Source organism: Hyperoodon ampullatus, assembly GCF_949752795.1.
Source record: "Hyperoodon ampullatus genome assembly, chromosome: 9".
In the NCBI taxonomy this organism is placed as follows: Eukaryota; Metazoa; Chordata; class Mammalia; order Artiodactyla; family Ziphiidae; genus Hyperoodon; species Hyperoodon ampullatus.
In genome coordinates this window covers 85,374,221-85,393,189 of record NC_136922.1, presented here as the reverse complement: position 1 = coordinate 85,393,189, position 18,969 = coordinate 85,374,221, and the positions used below count along the sequence as shown (strand labels likewise).

Here is an 18,969-nt window from a genome sequence, read left to right as displayed (position 1 = left end):
TAATATATGGACAGATATAGAGATACCTAATGATATATATGGATATACATATCTGTTATCTATTGCTGCATAATAGATTACTCCCAAAACTTCATATGTTTATCCCCAAAACACACATTTATTATCTCACAGCTTCTATGGGACAGGAATCCAGGCATGGCTTAGTTGGGGTCTCTGCTTCTGGATCTCTTATGAGGCTGCAATCAAGGTGTTGGCCCAGGGTCTCTCATGAGACTGTAATCAAAGTATTGGCCAGGATCACCATCACCCAACAGTTCAACTAGAGCAAGATCTACTTCCAAGCTCACCCCGTGATGTTGACAGGATCCAATTTTTTACTATCTGTTGGCCTGAGGGCCTCAATTCCTCGCTGGCTGTTAGTTGGAGGCCACCCTTGTTTCCTGGCCAGGTGGTCTTCCCTATTGGAGCAAGCATATGAGAACAGCCAGAGAGAGAATGCCAGCAAAATGGAAGTACAGACTTATAATCCAACCTTGAAAGTGACTTGCTATTCATTAGAAGCAAGTCACTAAATCCAGCCTACACACAAGGGGAGGGAGGATTAGGGGTATTACAAAAGGGCAGGGAGGCTTCTAGAAGGAGATTATATATATATATATATATATATATATATATATATTTTTTTTTTTTTTTTTTTTTAAATTGTAAATTATAAGCAGCAAATTCAGGATAATAATCATCACTTCTGGGGTTCAAGGAACTGAGGACCTAACTGATTAACGAGGCGGGTGACAGAGGGACCTCAGCTGTACAGCCAATACTTCTGTTCATAAACTGCATAGCAAGATGCAAGTTTCTCCTGCATAATTTCTATTTTATCTTAATTTTTAAAGTATTTTCATCAGCATTTTACATGAACATGGTATACAAAGTCAAATCAAGGCCTGTTATCAAAAATAGCAGTCACAGGACTTCTTTGGCAGTCCAGTGGTTAAGACTCCATGCTTCCACTGCAGGGGTGTGGGTTCGAACCCTGGTGGGGGAACTAAGATCCCACATGTCATGCAGCCAAAAAGAAAAAAAAAATCAGCAGTCACTTGTTCACATACCCTCCATTGCCTCATTCATTTCTCAGAAATAAATAAACTCTTTTAGATATTTCTTTGAATAGTTATCCTCAGATCTCTCAAAAACACACTTACGTTGTTACTTCTTGATTTTTCAGTTTTGGGTATTAGCTACTGATTTCCAACTATAAAAGATGAAGATGTATTCTTTATCACCTCCCTCCTCTCCCACACCTTCCCCCCAACCTCCACACAATTGCCTTTCACCCATCCTCCAAATACAGCTCTTGCTTCTTTGATTAAATCTATATTCTATCTAAATGTACATAGTATTATGAATAGTCACAGACAAAGCATACACTTGAATTATATTTCTTTTTAGTACAATTTTTCTTCTTGGAGTTAATAATTATAGCATCGTTTTGGTTGCTTGGTTTTATATACTATTCTTAATACACCCCTAAACTCTGCCATATGTGTAAACCTCCTCTCATTACACTCAAGCACATCAGGTATTCCACCAGTGTGATCTCTGTGGAGACACATTCAGGCACATTTAGTTCCAATAAGAACTAAGTGCTCTGCTGTCATTCCAGGCTCTCCCTTCATCGACATCTTGGATTTCCTGCACTTCTCTCCTACTTTGAACCCAACCCTTTCCTGGGTCCATGTTTTCCTCCTTCTGAGGAATTTTAATGGAGTGCATCCTCCAGGAGTTCCCAAAGAAAGAGTTGTATGGAAAATTTTCGTAAGTTGCATGTCCAAAGTTTGGAGATTTTTATACCTAAGGATGGAAATGATTCCATCAGAGGCACAAAAATCATTCCACTGATTGAAAACTGAGCCTGATGCTGCTCGTTTGGGCTCCTCTTGCCATGAGGGGAACATGGCGATTATGTATAAAAGGGGGTTCTGGAGTTGTTTGAGAGCACTGACTCACTATCAAAGGCAAAAAGTGTTGCTTCTACACAATAGGGGCAGCGAGGAGTAGGAATGGAGCCCAGGTGTTCCTTGAAATGCCTCTTTACAGCACCTGCTCAGTTAACAGAAGAGCACATGACCCTACACAGCAAGACCAGCGAGGCCTTAGGTTTTTCAGGAATTAAGTTTTGTGTTCTCCCTACCAAGAGAAGAATCCCATCCGGCTGAGGTGCTCGTTAAAGAGAGATGTACCTGAAATGGAAGGTCATAAATACTAGCTACTGCCTGGTTACCAAGATGCAGAAACAAGAACTTCCACCTGTATTTCTTTCTTTGTGGTGATATATATAATTTATGTTATTCCTTCTCTCATTATTATACATAGGGTGTATTTGGAGCATTTCAATTTACCATTTGATATAGAATTTTTGGAATATAAAGGCAAGATAGAAACAAACCAGGGGAAGAATAGACATTGCCCAGTGAACCCAAATTTGGAAATGGATGCAGTTAATTGAGGAGGCTTTGTGTTTTCCCTATAAAGAGAGATTCCCCCACCGCACCCCAAACACAGGCATTATGTTAGTTGAAGATTATTTTTAATAGTGAAAATAACTATAGAATAAGAGTGTATACAAGGGGTTTGGACAGTATCAGAGAAGAACCCAGGTCTCACAGAGGATGGCAAGGAGAAACAAAGAAATGACTCCAAAGAAAACGGCTAAGGAAGCAATCAGATGGACTTACCAAAAGCCCAAAGTTGCCCAAAGTAGACAGCAAGAGTCAATAGATCGGGACTTCCCTGGTGGTGCAGTGGTTAAGAATCCGCCTTCTGGGTTTCCCTGGTGGCGCAGTGATTGAGAGTCCGCCTGCCGATGCAGGGAATGCGGGTTCATGCCCCGGTCCGGGAAGATCCCACATGCCGCGGAGCGGCTGGACCCGTGAGCCATGGCCGCTGAGCCTGCGCGTCCGGAGCCTGTGCTCCACAACGGGAGAGGCCACAAAAGTGAGAGGCCCGCGTACCGCAAAAAAAAAAAAAAAAAAAAAGAATCCACCTTCTAATGCAGGGGACAAGGGTTCGATCCCTGGTCCGGGAAGATCCCACATGCTGCACGGCAACCAAGCCTGTGTGCCACAATTACTGAGCCTGAGCTCTAGAGCCCACGAGCCATAATTACTGAGCCCACGTGCCACAACTCTGAAGCCTGTGGCTCTAGGACCTGCGTGCCACAACTACTGAGCCCGCGTGCTGCATCTACTGAAGCCTGCTCACCTAGAGCCCGTGCTCCACAACAAGAGAAGCCACTGCAGTGAGAAGCCTGGGCACCACAACAAAGAGTAGCCCCTGCTTGCCACAACTAGAGAAAAGCCCAAGCACAGCAACAGAGACCCAATGCAGCCAAAAAAAAAAAGGAGTCAATGGATCAAAGCAAGACAGTTTGTTATAACAGCACAGCAAACAGCAGGAGCATCAGCATGGCAGTGCCAGGCCCCCAATCCCCACAGGCAACATGATGGGCCCAGGTGAGGGCTATGCCTGCGGTGGATTACATTGCAGCTGAGGAACCCAGGTCTAAGGGCTCAGCAAACAGTAACTAAACAGTAACCAAACCAGTGTCCTTCCCCAAGAGCAAGTCATCGTAAGGTAGTCATGTGTTAGTCACCTTGATCTACTTAACTGCCTCTGTGACTAGCTACACAAATGGCTCAAGGTCAGAGGACAGTTAGGCCTTGAAATCTGGCTTCCTCAGCAAGGATGTACACAGATGCTTGAGGCCATGGCAGAGTGCCTCTCTGAACACAAAGTCAGACTGTGGTGGACATTTGTTATTATCAGCCACCAGACATCCATTCCCCTAATTGTTCTTTTGTAACAGCCCTCAGTTTCCTTTGGGGAAACCACCCAGCCTGCTGCAGCATTTGACAAAATGTTCAATTAGCCATCCTTACCTGAATCCCCAGAGCTGTTCTGGTGTCAGTGCGTTCCAAGATTGACTTTTCAGCTGTCCCTTTGATGCCGTGAGCCAACTCATATTTTTCCAATAAACTCCTTTTGGTTTCAATTAGAGTCAGCTTCTCTTACTGGCAATCAGAAAACTTTAATATAAAATGGTATCTCTTCTCATAGTCCCACCAAGGAAACAGACAGGTAAGCAACTACAGTGGTGTGAGAAAGGCTGTAAAATGGGTACACCCAGGGCACAATGGTAGCATAGAAGAACTCCATCAATAAGGACAAGTATCATGAGAGCAACATGTAGAAAATGCAAGGACAGGTATTTGAATAGAGTGAAGGATGTGCAACATCCTTGCACTATCTAAACACACGGTGTATTATGGAAACCACAAGAAATCTGGCATGGTGGAAGCATGAGGCTCAAGGTGAGCAGTGGCCAGTGGAGAGGCTGGAGAGAGAGGCCTGGTCATTTTGTAACAAAGAGTTTGCTTTTATCAAGGGTGAAGTGATGGATTTATGTTTCAGAAAGATGGCTTTTTAGAAGTATAGATGGGAAATGGATTGGGAGTAAATCGAATTCATAGGAGTATGAACTTCAGAGTTAGACGGACTGGGTTCAGATCCTGGTTCTGCTACTCGCTCCCTATATGACCTTAAGCAAGTTCTTGAACCTTTCTGTGGCTCGGGTTCATCATCTGTAAAATGTGATCATAGATTATCTACATCCTAATGAGTGTGTCGCTTAAGTGATCTTTGTAAAGTCTTAGCATAGTGTTTGGCATACAGTAAGTTTCTAATGAAATTAGCTATTATTGTTACAATGATGACAGAATCTGGGAGACCAGTTGGGGTTACCACAATAATCTAGGTGAGAGTTGATGGAAGCTTAAACCAAGGCAATAAAAATGAGGATGGAGATCTCCTAAATGTTTGTAAACTTACCATATTAGGGATACTTTTGAGAGTGGAGTGCATACCCATTAATAATGATGCTAGAACAACAGGCATAAATTGGGAAGAGTGGTCCCCCTTCACATTAGTCTTTTCTAAGGTCTGCTTCTAGATGTCCCTCACCAGCACCAACAATGCTCAGCTTGTTTGATTGTAACATGCTGAAAGGAAATTTGTTGCTTTAATTTTTATTGGAGGCAGGAAGAAATCAACAAATGCTAGGCATCCTCTCAGCTCAGTCTTTTCTGACCCAGTCTAGCTAGGATTTACCACTCAGCCCAACTGAGCATGCACAAGGGGAGGGCAGTCATGTCCTTTCTCCTTCCATCACTGTATTACCCACGTGTGAACTATAGGGAAGCAGGTCCTCCAGCCTTGATTTGCAGACCAGGTGGCTCAAACATCATGTCAACCTAAATGGCTTTCCTGTGTCTCCAAAACAGGGCTCAGTATCTCTCCCATATGCTCCCTAAAGGCAAGTATCATGTCCATCTGTCTTGTTCTCTCTAATATACCCAGCGACTAGTGCAGTGTCTGGCACCTAGCAGGAGCTTGATAAATGCCTACTGAATGCTGTGGTAGTATCCCTCAAGTCAGTATTCCCCATTTGTTCAGAGGTTGGTCAAGGGTCCTGTTCTATCCCTGATATACACAGACACTGTGTCTTCCACTTGGGTTTCATTAGGTCCTGGGTAGGAAGAGTCAATCAATTAGGACTTCCAGTGATGGGTGATCACCATCTTCCTTGACAGAAGCCCCATCTTCATTAGCAACCAAAGTTTGCATGGCCAGGATGACCTTTCATAGCTTTACCTTAACACAGGGAATGGGACAGGAAGACTCATGTTCTTGTTTGAGGTAAGTGGGGCAACACAAAAACATCTCCTAGCTGATCGCCATCACTCTCAGGATTCTTTCACTTTGGGCTTGTAGCAGCCCTGTCTCTGTTTCCCCCTATCCCTTTGTAAGAGGAAGTTGGATTGTTCCCCAGGTCCTTTCCTCTGGACTGGCTTTCTTGGCTTTGCTTGGCTGTTTGGGGGTTTCAACTGAGCTAACAGAATGTTTTTTCCATTTATATCCCAAGCAGTGAGCTATTGCTCCTAATTAGTCTTTCTCCAGCCCCTCCCCACCTCCACCCCCCATAGCACAACCTATAACAATTAGGGACTCACTTGGAGGTTTATTGGTGGAAGTACTGGAGCACCTTGTTATAAACACCATCTCCCATGGTCATCTGGGCCACAATAGGAAAAGAGCATTATAGAAGGTTGTAGCAAGTGGACTGAATGAAGCCTGGGAGGATGACCCTGTTTCAGCTAGGTGTTAGGGTCCCAGGAAGTTCTCTCCTAGGGAACTGGCTACAGGAGCCTGCAGGAAGTGCTCCTCTGGATTCTTTTGTTTCCAGAGACTGTGGCTCAAGGTGGCTCTCATGGGTATATTTGAATTGACAGGGGATGCCACTGGAGAGGATGTCTTGTCGTAGCAGTTGAAATTGTCTATTTCAGTGGTGGTATCGGTGTTTCTGGAGTAGCCCAGGATATCGGGGTCATTGAAAGCAATAGAAGAAAAAGAAAGCATTGTTAAGAATCTGATTTTGAAACTTTTAAAATTACGTCTTAAAAAATAAATAAATAAATAAATAAAATTACGTCTTTTCCAGCATGAGTGCCTTGAACCTAGATCTAAATATGGAAATGATGGGCAGTGACAACACGTATTTATGGCATGAGGTACCTACAAGCAACTTGAGCAGAGAAAGCCAAGCGGGAGGGAGGCTGGAGCGAAGGCATCTCTGCTGAAGTGGAACAGATACCCCTCCAAATCTTAAGCCTTGCTTTTATGTGTTGAGAATGTAACATGTTATGAGTCAAAGGCAAGACCTGAACCCACTGGGACCTGCCTGATGCCCACTATAGCCTGCCAGGTATCAGCATAAGTGCAAAGAAAACCTCAGACAGTTCTCCAAAACAGTAACAACTGAAAAAAAAAATCACAACCACTTGTGTGTCTAGAAAAACACACCCTGGGCTAAAATTTTTAAAAATTTTGATTTTAAGTGAAATACATGCTTATTTTAAATGAAAAAAAACCTATAAAAAAGCACCCAAAAGAAAATAAAAATCACTCACACTTACTATTCAGAGATAAGTACAGTGAGTTCTTTTTTTTTTCCAATGAAATTAATTTTAGGGTTATTTAGCCAGAGACTGGCAATATGGCCTAATATCTAAAAATGTCTTTGCCACAAAACACCTAGAAATGCTGAATAAAATACAATCTACACAATTTTAAATGCATTGTTAAATTCACAAAAAGTAAAGTAAAAATCCCAGGGACCAAAATTAAAGATCAGTGAAGTATGAGCTAAAGTGGGGCTGCCTGAGGGACTGGCCAGTCTTGGTGACCCAGGCCTTGGGTTTTTATGGCCACGTGACACAGGAGATAAAGTCTTGGGCCCGAGCTAGGTAGGGCATTAACTGAGGTATTTACATAAGTCCAGGACTTTCAAAGCCACCTTCTCAGCACCAGAAAGAAATCTGGGACACCAGAAAGAAATCCATCCACTGCCACAAGCTCATCTATATCAACTTGGATTCTGGGTCAAAACAGAAGTTTCTGCTGAAAATTCTTATTTTTGGGACTGTCCCAATAATGGTTTGAGGTCTGAAACGATATATGGTACAAGAACTTCCAAGCTGAGAAACTAATATAAAATTTTGGGGGGCTTCCCTGGTGGCGCAGTGGTTGAGAGTCCGCCTGCCGATGCAGGGGACACGGGTTCGTGCCCCGGTCCAAAAAGATCCCACATGCCGCGGAGCGGCTAGGCCCGTGAGCCATGGCCGCTGAGCCTGCGCATCCAGAGCCTGTGCTCCGCAACGGGAGAGGCCACAACAGTGAGAGGCCCGCGTACCGCAAAAAAAATAATAATAATAACTTTTGGACTTACTTGGTGGCGCAGTGCTTAAGAATCCACCTGCCAATGCAGGGGACATGGGTTCAAGCGCTGGTCTGGGACGATCCCACATGCCGCGGAGCAACTAAGCCCGTGCGCCACAACTACTGAGCCTGCGCTCTAGAGCCCACGAGCCACAACTACCGAGCCCGTGTGCCACAAACACTGAAGGCCGCGTGCCTAGAGCCCGTGCTCAGCAACAAGAGAAGCCACTGCAATGAGAAGCCCGCGCACTGCAGCGAAGAGTAGCCCCCGCTCTCCACAACTAGAGAAACCCGTGCACAGCAACGAAGAAACAATACAGCCAAAAATAAATAAATAAATAAAATTTACATTTAAAAAAAAAATTTTTTTTCTCCTGAGCCAGTAATATCTCTGATGTGGAATCAAACTTACAATGGCTCTTTGGGGTTAACCCCTGCCCCTCCAATTTAGGCCAACATGAGTCCCACAGATAAAAGCCTGTTTGAGAAAAGCTCAGATAAAATATTACAGCTACAGACAGCTCCAAGGCCCACAGGGTATCAGTCTCTGTGTGAGAGGAAGCAGAGAGAAGCAACAGGGCATCTGATATGCCTGTAAACAGGAGAGCTCCTACACCTCCTGCAGCTTCTCAGTGGAAAGTGCAGCCAGCCAATTTGAGAAGAAGGAAACTGGAAGTAAGTGCAAGGGGTCCGTGGTACAGTCTGAAGAGGCTGGTGAAGTATGTGCCTTAAGAACTCTCAAAACCACCAGAACACTCTCCCTTGCAGGACGCGTCCTCAAACAAGGAAAAACCACTGGAAATGGAATCCAAATTGAGTAGGACAGGAACAATAAAAGCAAAGGAAAGAGAGAGGTCAGGGAAAGATAGGAGAGAGGAACACAGCCCTGGAATCCTAAAAAATACAAGGCCATAAACACTTCACAAAAATGACACAAGAGGGAGCTCTGGAGCCCAAACCAGAAAGCTGCCTCGACCAACCCCTCACCCGCAAAGGTTCAGGAAAAACGTTCACATCAGAGATCATAATCCAAGGCAACACAAAATTATATAAGGAGGAAACAGGTTGGGACTTCCTCAGCGGTCCGGTGGTTAAGACTCTGCCTGCCAATGCAGCAGGGTGCGGGTTCGATCCCTGGTTGGGAACTAAGATCCTGCATGCCGCCCAAGGCGACCAAAAATTAAAAAAAAAAAAGAAAAAAAGAAAAGAGGCTATGAAGCATCATAAATCCTTACAGACAATGAATGCACACTAAAAAGATGTGCCTGCAAAACAAATGAAAAGTGCAACCTAGCATTTCAAAATGAGCTAAAAGAAGTTAAGACAATGACAGAACATATGAGAGAACAACTAAGTCAGAATTTAAAGATTTATAGGAATTCCCTGGTGGTCCACTGTTTAGGACTCTGCGCTCTCACTGCCGAGGGCCGGGTTCAATCCCTGGTTGGGGAACTAAGATCCCACAAGCTGCGTGGTGCAGCCTAAAAAATAAAAATAAAATATATAAATAAAAGATTTATAAATGCGCTGATAAAACTGAGAAAAGAATTAGACATTTCTAAAGAAATAAAAATTACTTCCTAAATGAAGCCTAAAGCCAGAAAGAACACAAAAACAAACAAACAAAGCAGATAATGCCTTAAGAGAAACAGGAGGGTAGAAGCAGGAGAATTTCAAGAATAAAAAAGACAAAGTGGCAGGTAATTAGATACGCAAAGATGATCCAACATACAAATAGTAAGAGTACCCAAAGAGGAAAATTTTACATTATAATTCAAGAATACTATCTTGAAGTTGAAAAAAAAAAAAAAAAAAAGGCTGGAAAGTACCTATAAAGGCGCACCATGACCTGGGAGAACTGACCCAGCATGACCACAACTGGGACCCTGCCCCAGAGCAAGGCTATGAAAGCACTGAGAGAGAGGATGTGTGGAGAGTCCTTTGTATAGAGCTTCTCCTTCGTTCTCCTCCAGCTGAACAACAGAGGCTTCCTGGGAACACCCAGAGACCTTGAGCAGTGGCCCCTGGGGTCTGGGAGACCCAGTAGGTGGCGGGGCACAACTCCGACCCAGGAAACATGGAGGGTGGCGGAACCGGGAGAGCAGGTTTCTTTGATGACAGAGTGAAGAGGAGCTGCTTCTGTGTCCAGGAGGCACAGTCCTCCCTCCAGTAGCGGGTCAAGGTCTGAGAGGACATTTCCTGAGGACAAGATGTCACACAAGATGTCAACTGTACCGGAGAGAAAGAGCCTGCCTGGAGCCACTGTAGACCCTACCCGCAAGGACTCCCTTAAAGGTGAGGGGACTCTGACAGCTCGTGCCTGAGTGCATGGATGCCTGCAGAGCCAGGGCCTGAGCGGGGTGGGGCTTGCATTGGGGTGAGGACTTCAAGGAACCCAAGAAAGCTCCTAAGAGAAAAAGCCAGCTTTAAAATCAGGAAACAGAAGGAGAGGAGTGACAGTCCAGTCCCCACATGAAGGGCTATCTTAATATGAGGCCAAGCTGACTGAAGGGGGGGTGATGTGATCACTTTAGAGTTTTGATAATTTTCAGGCACTAGATGTTTTAATTTCAGAACTGATGCTGCTTTTGCAGTTTAAAGGGACCAAAGAACTCTTTTATATTCTAAGAGGGAGCCCATATATGCTATGGGGCCTGCCCAGAGACCAGCTTTTATCCAGGGGCAAGAAGACAACTTCTCCCACTGAAAAAATTATAAAGGAAAGGGAAAAATTTTGCATTTTGATGATACCCTACAAGTTGTACTTCTTCAATGTATCGATTGAACAATCTTGCTTTGGTTTTCTATCTCTTGTTACAGAAAGAATCTAACACAATGACTTAGTAGATGAGTAAAACTTCGGAGCCAGCAGTGGTCTCCCATGTGGGTTAATGTCTATTCTGTCCATTTTACAGAATAGACAAGTGAGGCAAGGGGGCCTTGGGATTGTCTTACCCCAAGGGACCCTTGTGAGTTGGGGCTGGAGATAGTCAATATATAACTCCATGAGCCTGCTTCATTGCCCTTCTTTGAATTAATTTATTCATCCCTCACTCCTTTTACTGAACACCTTCCATATGAAAACACTGGGGTTTACCTAGGGACTATTCAGATCAATCAGCCACTGACCCTGTTCCCAAGGACAGGCTTATAATAAAATTAAGGGGACACGTCACATGCAGAGGTCTAAAGTGAAGAGAAGGAACTGAGATGGGTAGGCAGAGAATGTCACTGACCGCCGCCCCACCCCCACCCCCCGCCCCCCACCCCTCCCTGCGCCATGGCTCTGTGCTGCGGGAAGGGATGCCGGCGCTGCCTGCACGGAGGACCCGCCTGTCTTCTGTGAGCTGGGACCTTCCTGAGAGATTTGAGAAACAGTCACTGGTCTGCTCGGCTGCCAAGAGCTTTCATGGAGCTTTCACTGGACTGGCAGGATGACAGGAGGCTGCTTCCAGACTGGATGGAGAAATGTGCAGTCAGATGGCCAGTTCTGCTCCCTGATAGCCCTTGGCTTCCTCGGGCCATAACCTTGAAGGAACTCACTTGTGTCTGCCAGCCTAGTCCTGGGAACCTGCTCCTTCAACATCAAGCCCTGAAATCATCAGACCAAAAATGGGGCCCTAGCAGGATCACCTCCTCTCCCTGATGGGCTGCTGTGGCTATCTGCCCAGAGCACAGGCTCTGAACCTTGTGAAGCGGAGCAGCAGAGCTGACTTGCGAAGTCAGCGATAGAGTGCCTGAAGTATGCCACTTACATGAGACGAGGAAAGTGTTTCCATCCTGAAATCTGAAGGTTTAAGGCTATCCAATCTATCAAGCTTTTCCTTCCTGACCTTCTACCCTAAGCAGGTACTGGGAAAGCCTTCTATGGGTCAAAAGAAAAGAAAAAAAACCCTTAAATAAACTAAAAGGGAAAAGCAAATCCTTAGGGGAAATATTTGCAAAAACTTGAGATTAAAAGCTTAAAAATCCTGATATATAAAAAGCTCTGGTTTACAAATCAATTTAGAAAAATGCAAAGCTGCCAATAGAAAAATGGCCAAAGAACACAAGAGCCAATGCAAAAGAAAAAAAAAGGTGAGTGTTCAAATTCATTGAAAGATCAGAGAATCCACTTTTTTTCAGCCTATCATACTAGAAAATTTAAATTTATACTTCTCAATTGTGATAAGGATACAGTGACACAGTCACTCATATTATTGGAGAGAGTATAATTTGGTATGAACTTTCTGGAAATAATCTGGCAGTATGTATCAAGAGCCTTAAAAATGTCTGTACCCTTTGAATTCTGCTTCTAAAAATCAATTCTGAGAAAACAATCAGAAATGTGGACGATACATAAATGCTTGTTGTAGCATCAGTTACAATAATGAAAAGTCAGAAACAACTCTGAATGTTAAACAACTCTGAATGAATGATATTAGGGGAATGGTGAAGTAAATTTTAACCCATTCATACAACTGAATAGCATGAAATTACCAAAATGATGTATATAAAGGGCTTCTAAAAGAAATGGGAAAATGCTTATGATATAATCTAAATTGGAAACAAAAGCAACATTCAGAAATGTATATATATTTAATATCCTCAAATATATAAATTAAAAATTAAGATGAAAGAATAGAAGGAAATATGCCAAAATGTTCCAAGTGATTGCTTGGGGCTAGAGAGAAGTGGGGGTGATTTTTCTGTAATTTTCTGATTTTCTTCGGTGAGCATTATTCCTTTATAACACTGAAAAAAAAAAAAAACCCCAGCAAAAAACAGCAAACAATTTTTAAGTGAGTGAAGTACTTTATAGCTCTTTTTTTGGAAGACAAAATTAATTTACTTTTTATGTCTGTAGACCTCAATTTGGTGTGTGCGTATCATTGGCCCTTGAAAAAGAAGTCTGCTCATCCCCACACAACACTAGACTGTAATACCCATCAATTCTCAGGAGGTGATATGTTTCCGATCCCCAGCTGACCCTACGGATCTCTTGGCGGGATCTTGGTGAAACTTACTGTTTTGGTGGAGCTGCAGGGCAACTTGGGCACCAGGCAGTGAGAGAACTGGATTCTTGGGTCTTTCGTGGTGATAGACAGACCTCTCCGCAGAATTTTCACCAAGCGGATCCAGAATTGAAACACAGCCTCTGGGTGTTTTTCGTGGAGCCTCAGGTAGTAGATCTTTTCAGTCACTGTCCTAACCCTCAGGATGCGTTGGAGCCGGTCGCAGATTCGTAGCTCCACGTACTTCAGTGGGAGAATCCTGGACACAATCAGGAAATTCCCATGGCAGAGGCATCAGTGATTTTAATCAACCAAGCTGGTGCCTTCCTAGAGCTTGGGTCAACCTCACTAGGTGCTCACTTCCGCTTGGGGGACACCCAAGGGAGAAAGCTCATGGTCTGAGAGTGGGAATGATCACTAAGACCGACTCTTCTCTGATTTCCAGGGCCTTAGTTATTAAAGAATCTGCCCACACCAATAACAATGGCTGAGAGTCGATGTATAATATCTTGTTTAGTCCTCACAACAGCCCTTTGATGAAGGAAAGATAAGTAGTATTAATTCCATTTTACAGAATTTGAAACTGTGGCTCAGAGAAGCTAAGTGATTTACCCAAGTTTAGATCTTCTTCAGTAGGAAATGGAACTAAGGTTTTCTGGCTCTATTTTCAGGTCTCCTCCTCCCTAGATCCTGATTAACTGTGCTGAAAGATTAAGAAAATGGATGGAGGTCTCCTATACATCCAGTATTTTTTTTTCAATCTCAACACCTCATAATCCTATTTGACTATCATATCACTCACCTTTCTTTTTGAAAACCTCTAAGTCGATATTGACAAAAAAAAAAAAAAAAAGCAAAAGGAAGCCAAGATTCTCAAAAACTAGGCCAAGCCAGGGATTGGTGCTCTACCACAGCACCAAGCACAGCGCTTGGTACACATAGATACTAAGTAAATACTTGTTAAATGAATGAATGAAGTCTATATAGTTCATCAGCTAAAGAACACTGTCCTTGCTTCTCAGCTGAAGTCCAGCAAAAACTAACACAACATTGTAAAGCAATTTTACTCCAATTAAAAAAAGAAAATTATGTTGCTAAAAAAACCCAAACAAACACAAAGGCCACAAAATAAAAAAAATAAATAAGTCCAGCTGCAAAACAATGCAGTCATTCATCCTGCCCCATCCGGCCCCTCCCTCAAGCCTTTCTTTACCTGCTGAGGGTGATGACTGGGGCACTACCAGGTGGGCTCCAGGTGGAAAACTGACCCTGGGGCCAGGTGACATTGGCCATCAGGAGGACGCTGGGGAGTGGCAAGGAGGGCACCGAGGAGGTCACCCCGAGGATCACAGTGGTAGACCCTTCACAGACATCCATCCAGTTCCCGGGCTTAGTGACCTAGAAATCAGCCCCAGGCACATGGGTCAGAGAGAAGCAGAAGACAGGGGTGGAAGGTTACAGATGCTAGAAAATGGCTCTTCAACTTGGTGACAGGCTTAGAGCACCTGTGCTTCTTGCAGGTGTGTGGCACACTGGACCAGGTCATGACCTGAATGTGTCCTTCCTGTGGGTCTCCCCAGAGAGACTTAAGTTCATTGGCAACAGGAACGCTGTGTGCCCTTCTTCGAGTCCTTTGCATTACTAATTTTAAAAGGATGCACTAGTAAGAAGCCAGCACAGGTTCCTTTCTTCCTTTCTTCCTTCCTTTTTCTTTCTTTTCCTCCCTTCCTTCCTTCCTTCCTTCCCTCCTTCCTTCCTTCCTTCCTTCCTTTCTCTCTCTCTTTCTTCATTCATTCATTTATTGGCTGTGTTGGGTCCCTGTTGCTGCATGCAGGCTCTTGTCTAGTTGCGGCGAGTGGGGCCTACTCTTCGTTGCGGTGCGCGGGCTTCTCACTGCGGTGGCTTCTCTTGTTGCGGAGCACGGGCTCTAGGCGCGCGGGCTTCAGTAGCTGTGGCTCGAGGGCTCCAGAGCGCAGGCTCGGCAGTTGTGGAGCACGGGCCCAGTTGCTCCACGGCGTGGGGGATCTTTCCAGAGCAGAGATCGAACCCATGTCCCCTGCATTGGCAGGCAGACTCCTATCCACTGCGCCACCAGGGAAGCCCCAGCACAGGTTTCTAATGGTCTGGAAGGGAGATTGTGAGAAGAAAGTTCCAGCAGGGGAGGAGAGTGAGGAAAGAGCTGTTGAACGAAGACCCAGGCAGTCCAACTTGAGGGAGGTTTGGGGAGCTTCTCCCAAGATGAGGGAGTGTCGGGCTTGTTGCTGGGTCTTGAGTGTAATAAGGACCTGTTCTCTTGCAGCACTCGGGGCTGTGGCAGGACAGGGAGATGGATGCCTGGCACTGGGGCACAGTGTCTCAGCTAAGACACCCCTACCTCACTCTCCAGGGCGGGCAGAGAAGCACCAGGTCTGTACCCTCTAAGGAACCACAGGGACCAGGGTAAGGAACATCTGAGGAGTGACCCCTACGTTCCCAAGACCAGAGGGCCTTCTCCCAATATCCTAGGCTTTGTAAGACCAACAGGGCCATTCACAGCCCGTGGTGGAACTGGGGACCAGGGGAAAGCCCCAGGAATGACTGAAATGTTAGCTCCCACAAGCCTGAGTAGATGGTGCCCCAAGAAAAGTGAATTTTGATTTTTGAAAAAAAAAAAGTAACATTTCTTGGAGCCCATGTTGTGGAATGAAATTCATATGTGCTACAAAACACAGAGGGCCACACACACTGAGAGTAATAAATAAACGTTTGCGGGTGATGTTTCTTGGCGGTGATGATAGTGATGGTGATGCTGAGGGGAGGGAGCAGCATAACTGTGTGGGCTGGATCAGTTCAAGGCAGCTTTTAGCTCTGCAGCGGGCCAGCTTCAGCAGGCAGTCTTTCCCCCTCCCTGGCACAGTCTGAGTCTCTTGCTGCCTGAGTCACCTAGTGTCCATCCAGAGAATCTAAACAGTTTTAATACTAGGCCAAAGAGAACATATTAGGAGAATAAACCTGCCGCCATAATCTCACACCCAAGGACATGACTAGAATTTGATATCTTGAGTCTGGATTTCCCACGATACTGCTCATTCTCCTCTGAGTGTGTGTTAGGCATGAGCACGCCCCCCCCACCACGCCCCGCATGCTGCCAGCTGATTGCCCAGCTATGCAGCTCCCTGGGGCAGTGCAGGGACCACAGAGCACCCGGAGCCATGAACCTTTAGGGGACCTCGTCAGAGAGTAGCTCGCTGCTCTGTGAAGCGGTCTCCAAATTAAGCCCAACGCCCACTTCCAATTGTTCCCACCCTCTCTCCTGTGACTCCGCATCACTCTTCAACTCCACCGAATGGATTCCTGACTGCAGACCCTCCCGTGCATTCCAGCCTCCTGCCTTCACCCAGGAACTTGAAGTCCCTCTGCCTGGAAGGTCCTCCCCCTGCTCTTCTACCAAAGTCTCAGCAAGACCTCAAAGAATGGCTTACGACCCCGTCTTCTGGGAAGCCTTCCACTACCGCCCAGGTTGAAGGAGTGCTCCGCTCATGCTTTGGGGTTCAGCTAGTCCAAACCCTCTGACACAGAGCTTTCGTAACAGCTACCATTTTATACTATGTCCTTTAAACCTACAAATTCACAAGCTTCTTGTCCAGGGACACTATCTGATCTCTCTTTGCATCTCCTGCCTCTCACACAGCTTGCTGACTGGTTATGCCATACCCGCAACGGAGCACAAGTGGTCACCAGCCAGACCACTGGAGGGAAGGGGGTAGCACCTTGGTGAGATGTCACACGGATTGAAATGATCGCCCCGCACTCCTGGTGTCTCCATGCTTCCCAGGCCACAAACACTCACTTCCATAGGTCTGGGGGATGGTCGAATCTGGGCAAGGCTAATTTATCCAGGGACCTTGGTCTCATGCAAGGGTATTTGTATAATAATATCCCAGAAAGAAGGTTGGGTTTCAGAGCAGGGATTCCTACAGCTGCCTTCATCCCCTCTAATCAGCCAGTGTGGACTAGCGGCCCCAGGAGGGTACCTATGAACCCTGCCTGGAGAGTGGGTTCTGCTGTCTCCTTCTGCAGGTGTAACTCTATTTCCCGAAAGCATTTGACCTGCAGGGAGTCCCGTGATGCTGTGGGCACAAACTGAGGTGAACTTGGGACCCAGACCCTCTCGTTTCTCTGGCTTTCCTGGCTTCTTCCTCCTCCCCAGGGCTTTCAAAGGCCTTAGCATTTTTGGACCAATCCTCAGGAACAGGTTTGGAAAGGGAAGGAGAGCTGGCCCTGAGCTGCACAAGGGTACCTGGATAAAGTTGCTTTCAAACACCACCGAGTCAGAGAACAAGTTGAATTCTGGAGAATGAATCAGTTGACAAAGGAGGCCATCTTCCACCCCAAGTTCCACTCCAGGGCCTGGTTCCCTGACCTCAGGTGGGAGGCTCCTAATTTTACTCATTGGTTCTTGGGAAGGATGGGCTGGGGAACATCCCTGGGGCTCCACTCAGACCCAGCCCAACTCCACGGTGTTGGTGTAACCACCACTCCCCCACCTCCACAGCTCCACCTCCCCTCCTGACTTACGGGCTGTCCCCCAGGCTGGGAAGGGCCTGTCGGCTCACAATGGCAGGAATTACATCAGGGAATGTGACCTGTAACAACAGGAAAGGGAAAAAAAAAGAAGAGGCAAGGAAGGACTGGGAGTGAGCAGGGTGTTTTTCTCCCCTTTCCTACTCACTACAAACGAGCAATAATGTAGCCTGCTCCATTTTTCAGTCCATCTCCCCACACACAGGAGGAAAACAACTCTCCCAAGGTTATGGCCAGACTGCGAGCTGCCACAGCAGCAAGGGAGGCTATCGGGAAACCCACAGCCTTCAATCCTCCCCACTCAGGGCGAAGCCTCCCACAAAAATTTTCTCTGTAAATGTGACCTGTTCGCCTGATGTCAGGCCCTCACTGGGCCGAGAGAGCTCAGGATGCGGCCTGCAGTTCAGCCCAATCTTCCCTCCCCCATCTCATGGGATAATTTTCTTTTTCTTTTTTTTCTTTTTTTTTAACACCAGGCTATTAACAAACCAAAGAGGTTTATTTGGAAACTGTGAGCAAGTGAGGAAATGTGATACAGTATATGCTGGACCATCACAAAAAAGACCATGAGAACCAACTGTTAAATCTCCAGGAATTTTTTTTTTTTGCGGTACGCAGGCCTCTCACTGTTGTGGCCTTTCCCGTTGCGGAGCACAGGCTCCGGACACGCAGGCTCAGCGGCCACGGCTCATGGGCCCAGCCGCTCCGTGGCATGTGGGATCTTCCCGGACCGGGGAACAAACCCATGTCCCCTGCATCGGCAGGCGGACTCTCAACCACTGCACCACTAGGGAAGCCCATCTCCAGGAATTTTAATGAGTCAGTTGTTAAACACAGCCATTGTTAAAAATTTAATAATATAAACTTAAAATTAAATAAGTTATATAAAAAACAAGGTAATAAATGCCCAAACTCATCACTTCTTAATTATTTTACTATATTTCATGTCTCTCTATTCCCTTGAGGTTATCTGCATCTATCATATCTACATGGTAGAAATGATACATAATGTTGTGCTACCACTGCCTCTCTCTTCTCAGTGTGTACAGAAAATTCATGGTGGTCACTGTCTTGAGACCAGCCATGCTGGGAGTTACTTACACCATGGAAATCAGCCAATGCTACAAATTTGGCCTTGATTTATTGTTGTTTTGATTGTCTAAGGTGATAGAGAAAATGCCAATGATGCCGATTAAAAGTGTGTCTGTAGCTGATATATTGTGGGCACCAAAAAAAAAAAAAAAGAAATCTGAGGAAATGATCTTCCAGTATTTGAAAGGTATTATCTAAATTAGTAAAGAAGTTGCTTGTCTTTAACATTAACAGATCAATTCCAACATGCAATTTTATTTCACATTCCCCTTATTGATTAATGTAAGTGGAAAAATCAGCCAACATTCATGTCAGAACTACACTGGCTTGTCAGGTACATAGGTTGGCTAGGAATACAAAGTTTGACAAAAATCCATGAAAGCTTTCTATGAAAATCAATTGACTATCTGAAAATTACAATAAAGAGTATTGTATATTCTATTGTTAGTTGTAAATTGTGTGCTATGTATAAAGTAAATTTTATGAAGTAAAATTTTATGAAGTAAAATTTACTAATAAAAAAACA

At 45.1% G+C, this 18,969-nt stretch overlaps 1 protein-coding gene across 1 annotated transcript; it reads right to left on the bottom strand.

Annotated features, from left to right (window-relative positions):
* Positions 1-6,180: 6,180 nt before the first annotated feature.
* On the bottom strand, positions 6,181-17,220 carry GARIN1A (golgi associated RAB2 interactor 1A; the record flags this gene model as incomplete). Its single annotated transcript, XM_079711790.1, is given in 6 exon segments — positions 6,181-6,379; positions 11,128-11,201; positions 11,203-11,250; positions 12,801-13,047; positions 14,002-14,186; positions 17,068-17,220. Coding segments are annotated over 6 exon segments (906 nt in total).
* Between the last annotated feature and the right edge of the window lie 1,749 nt (positions 17,221-18,969).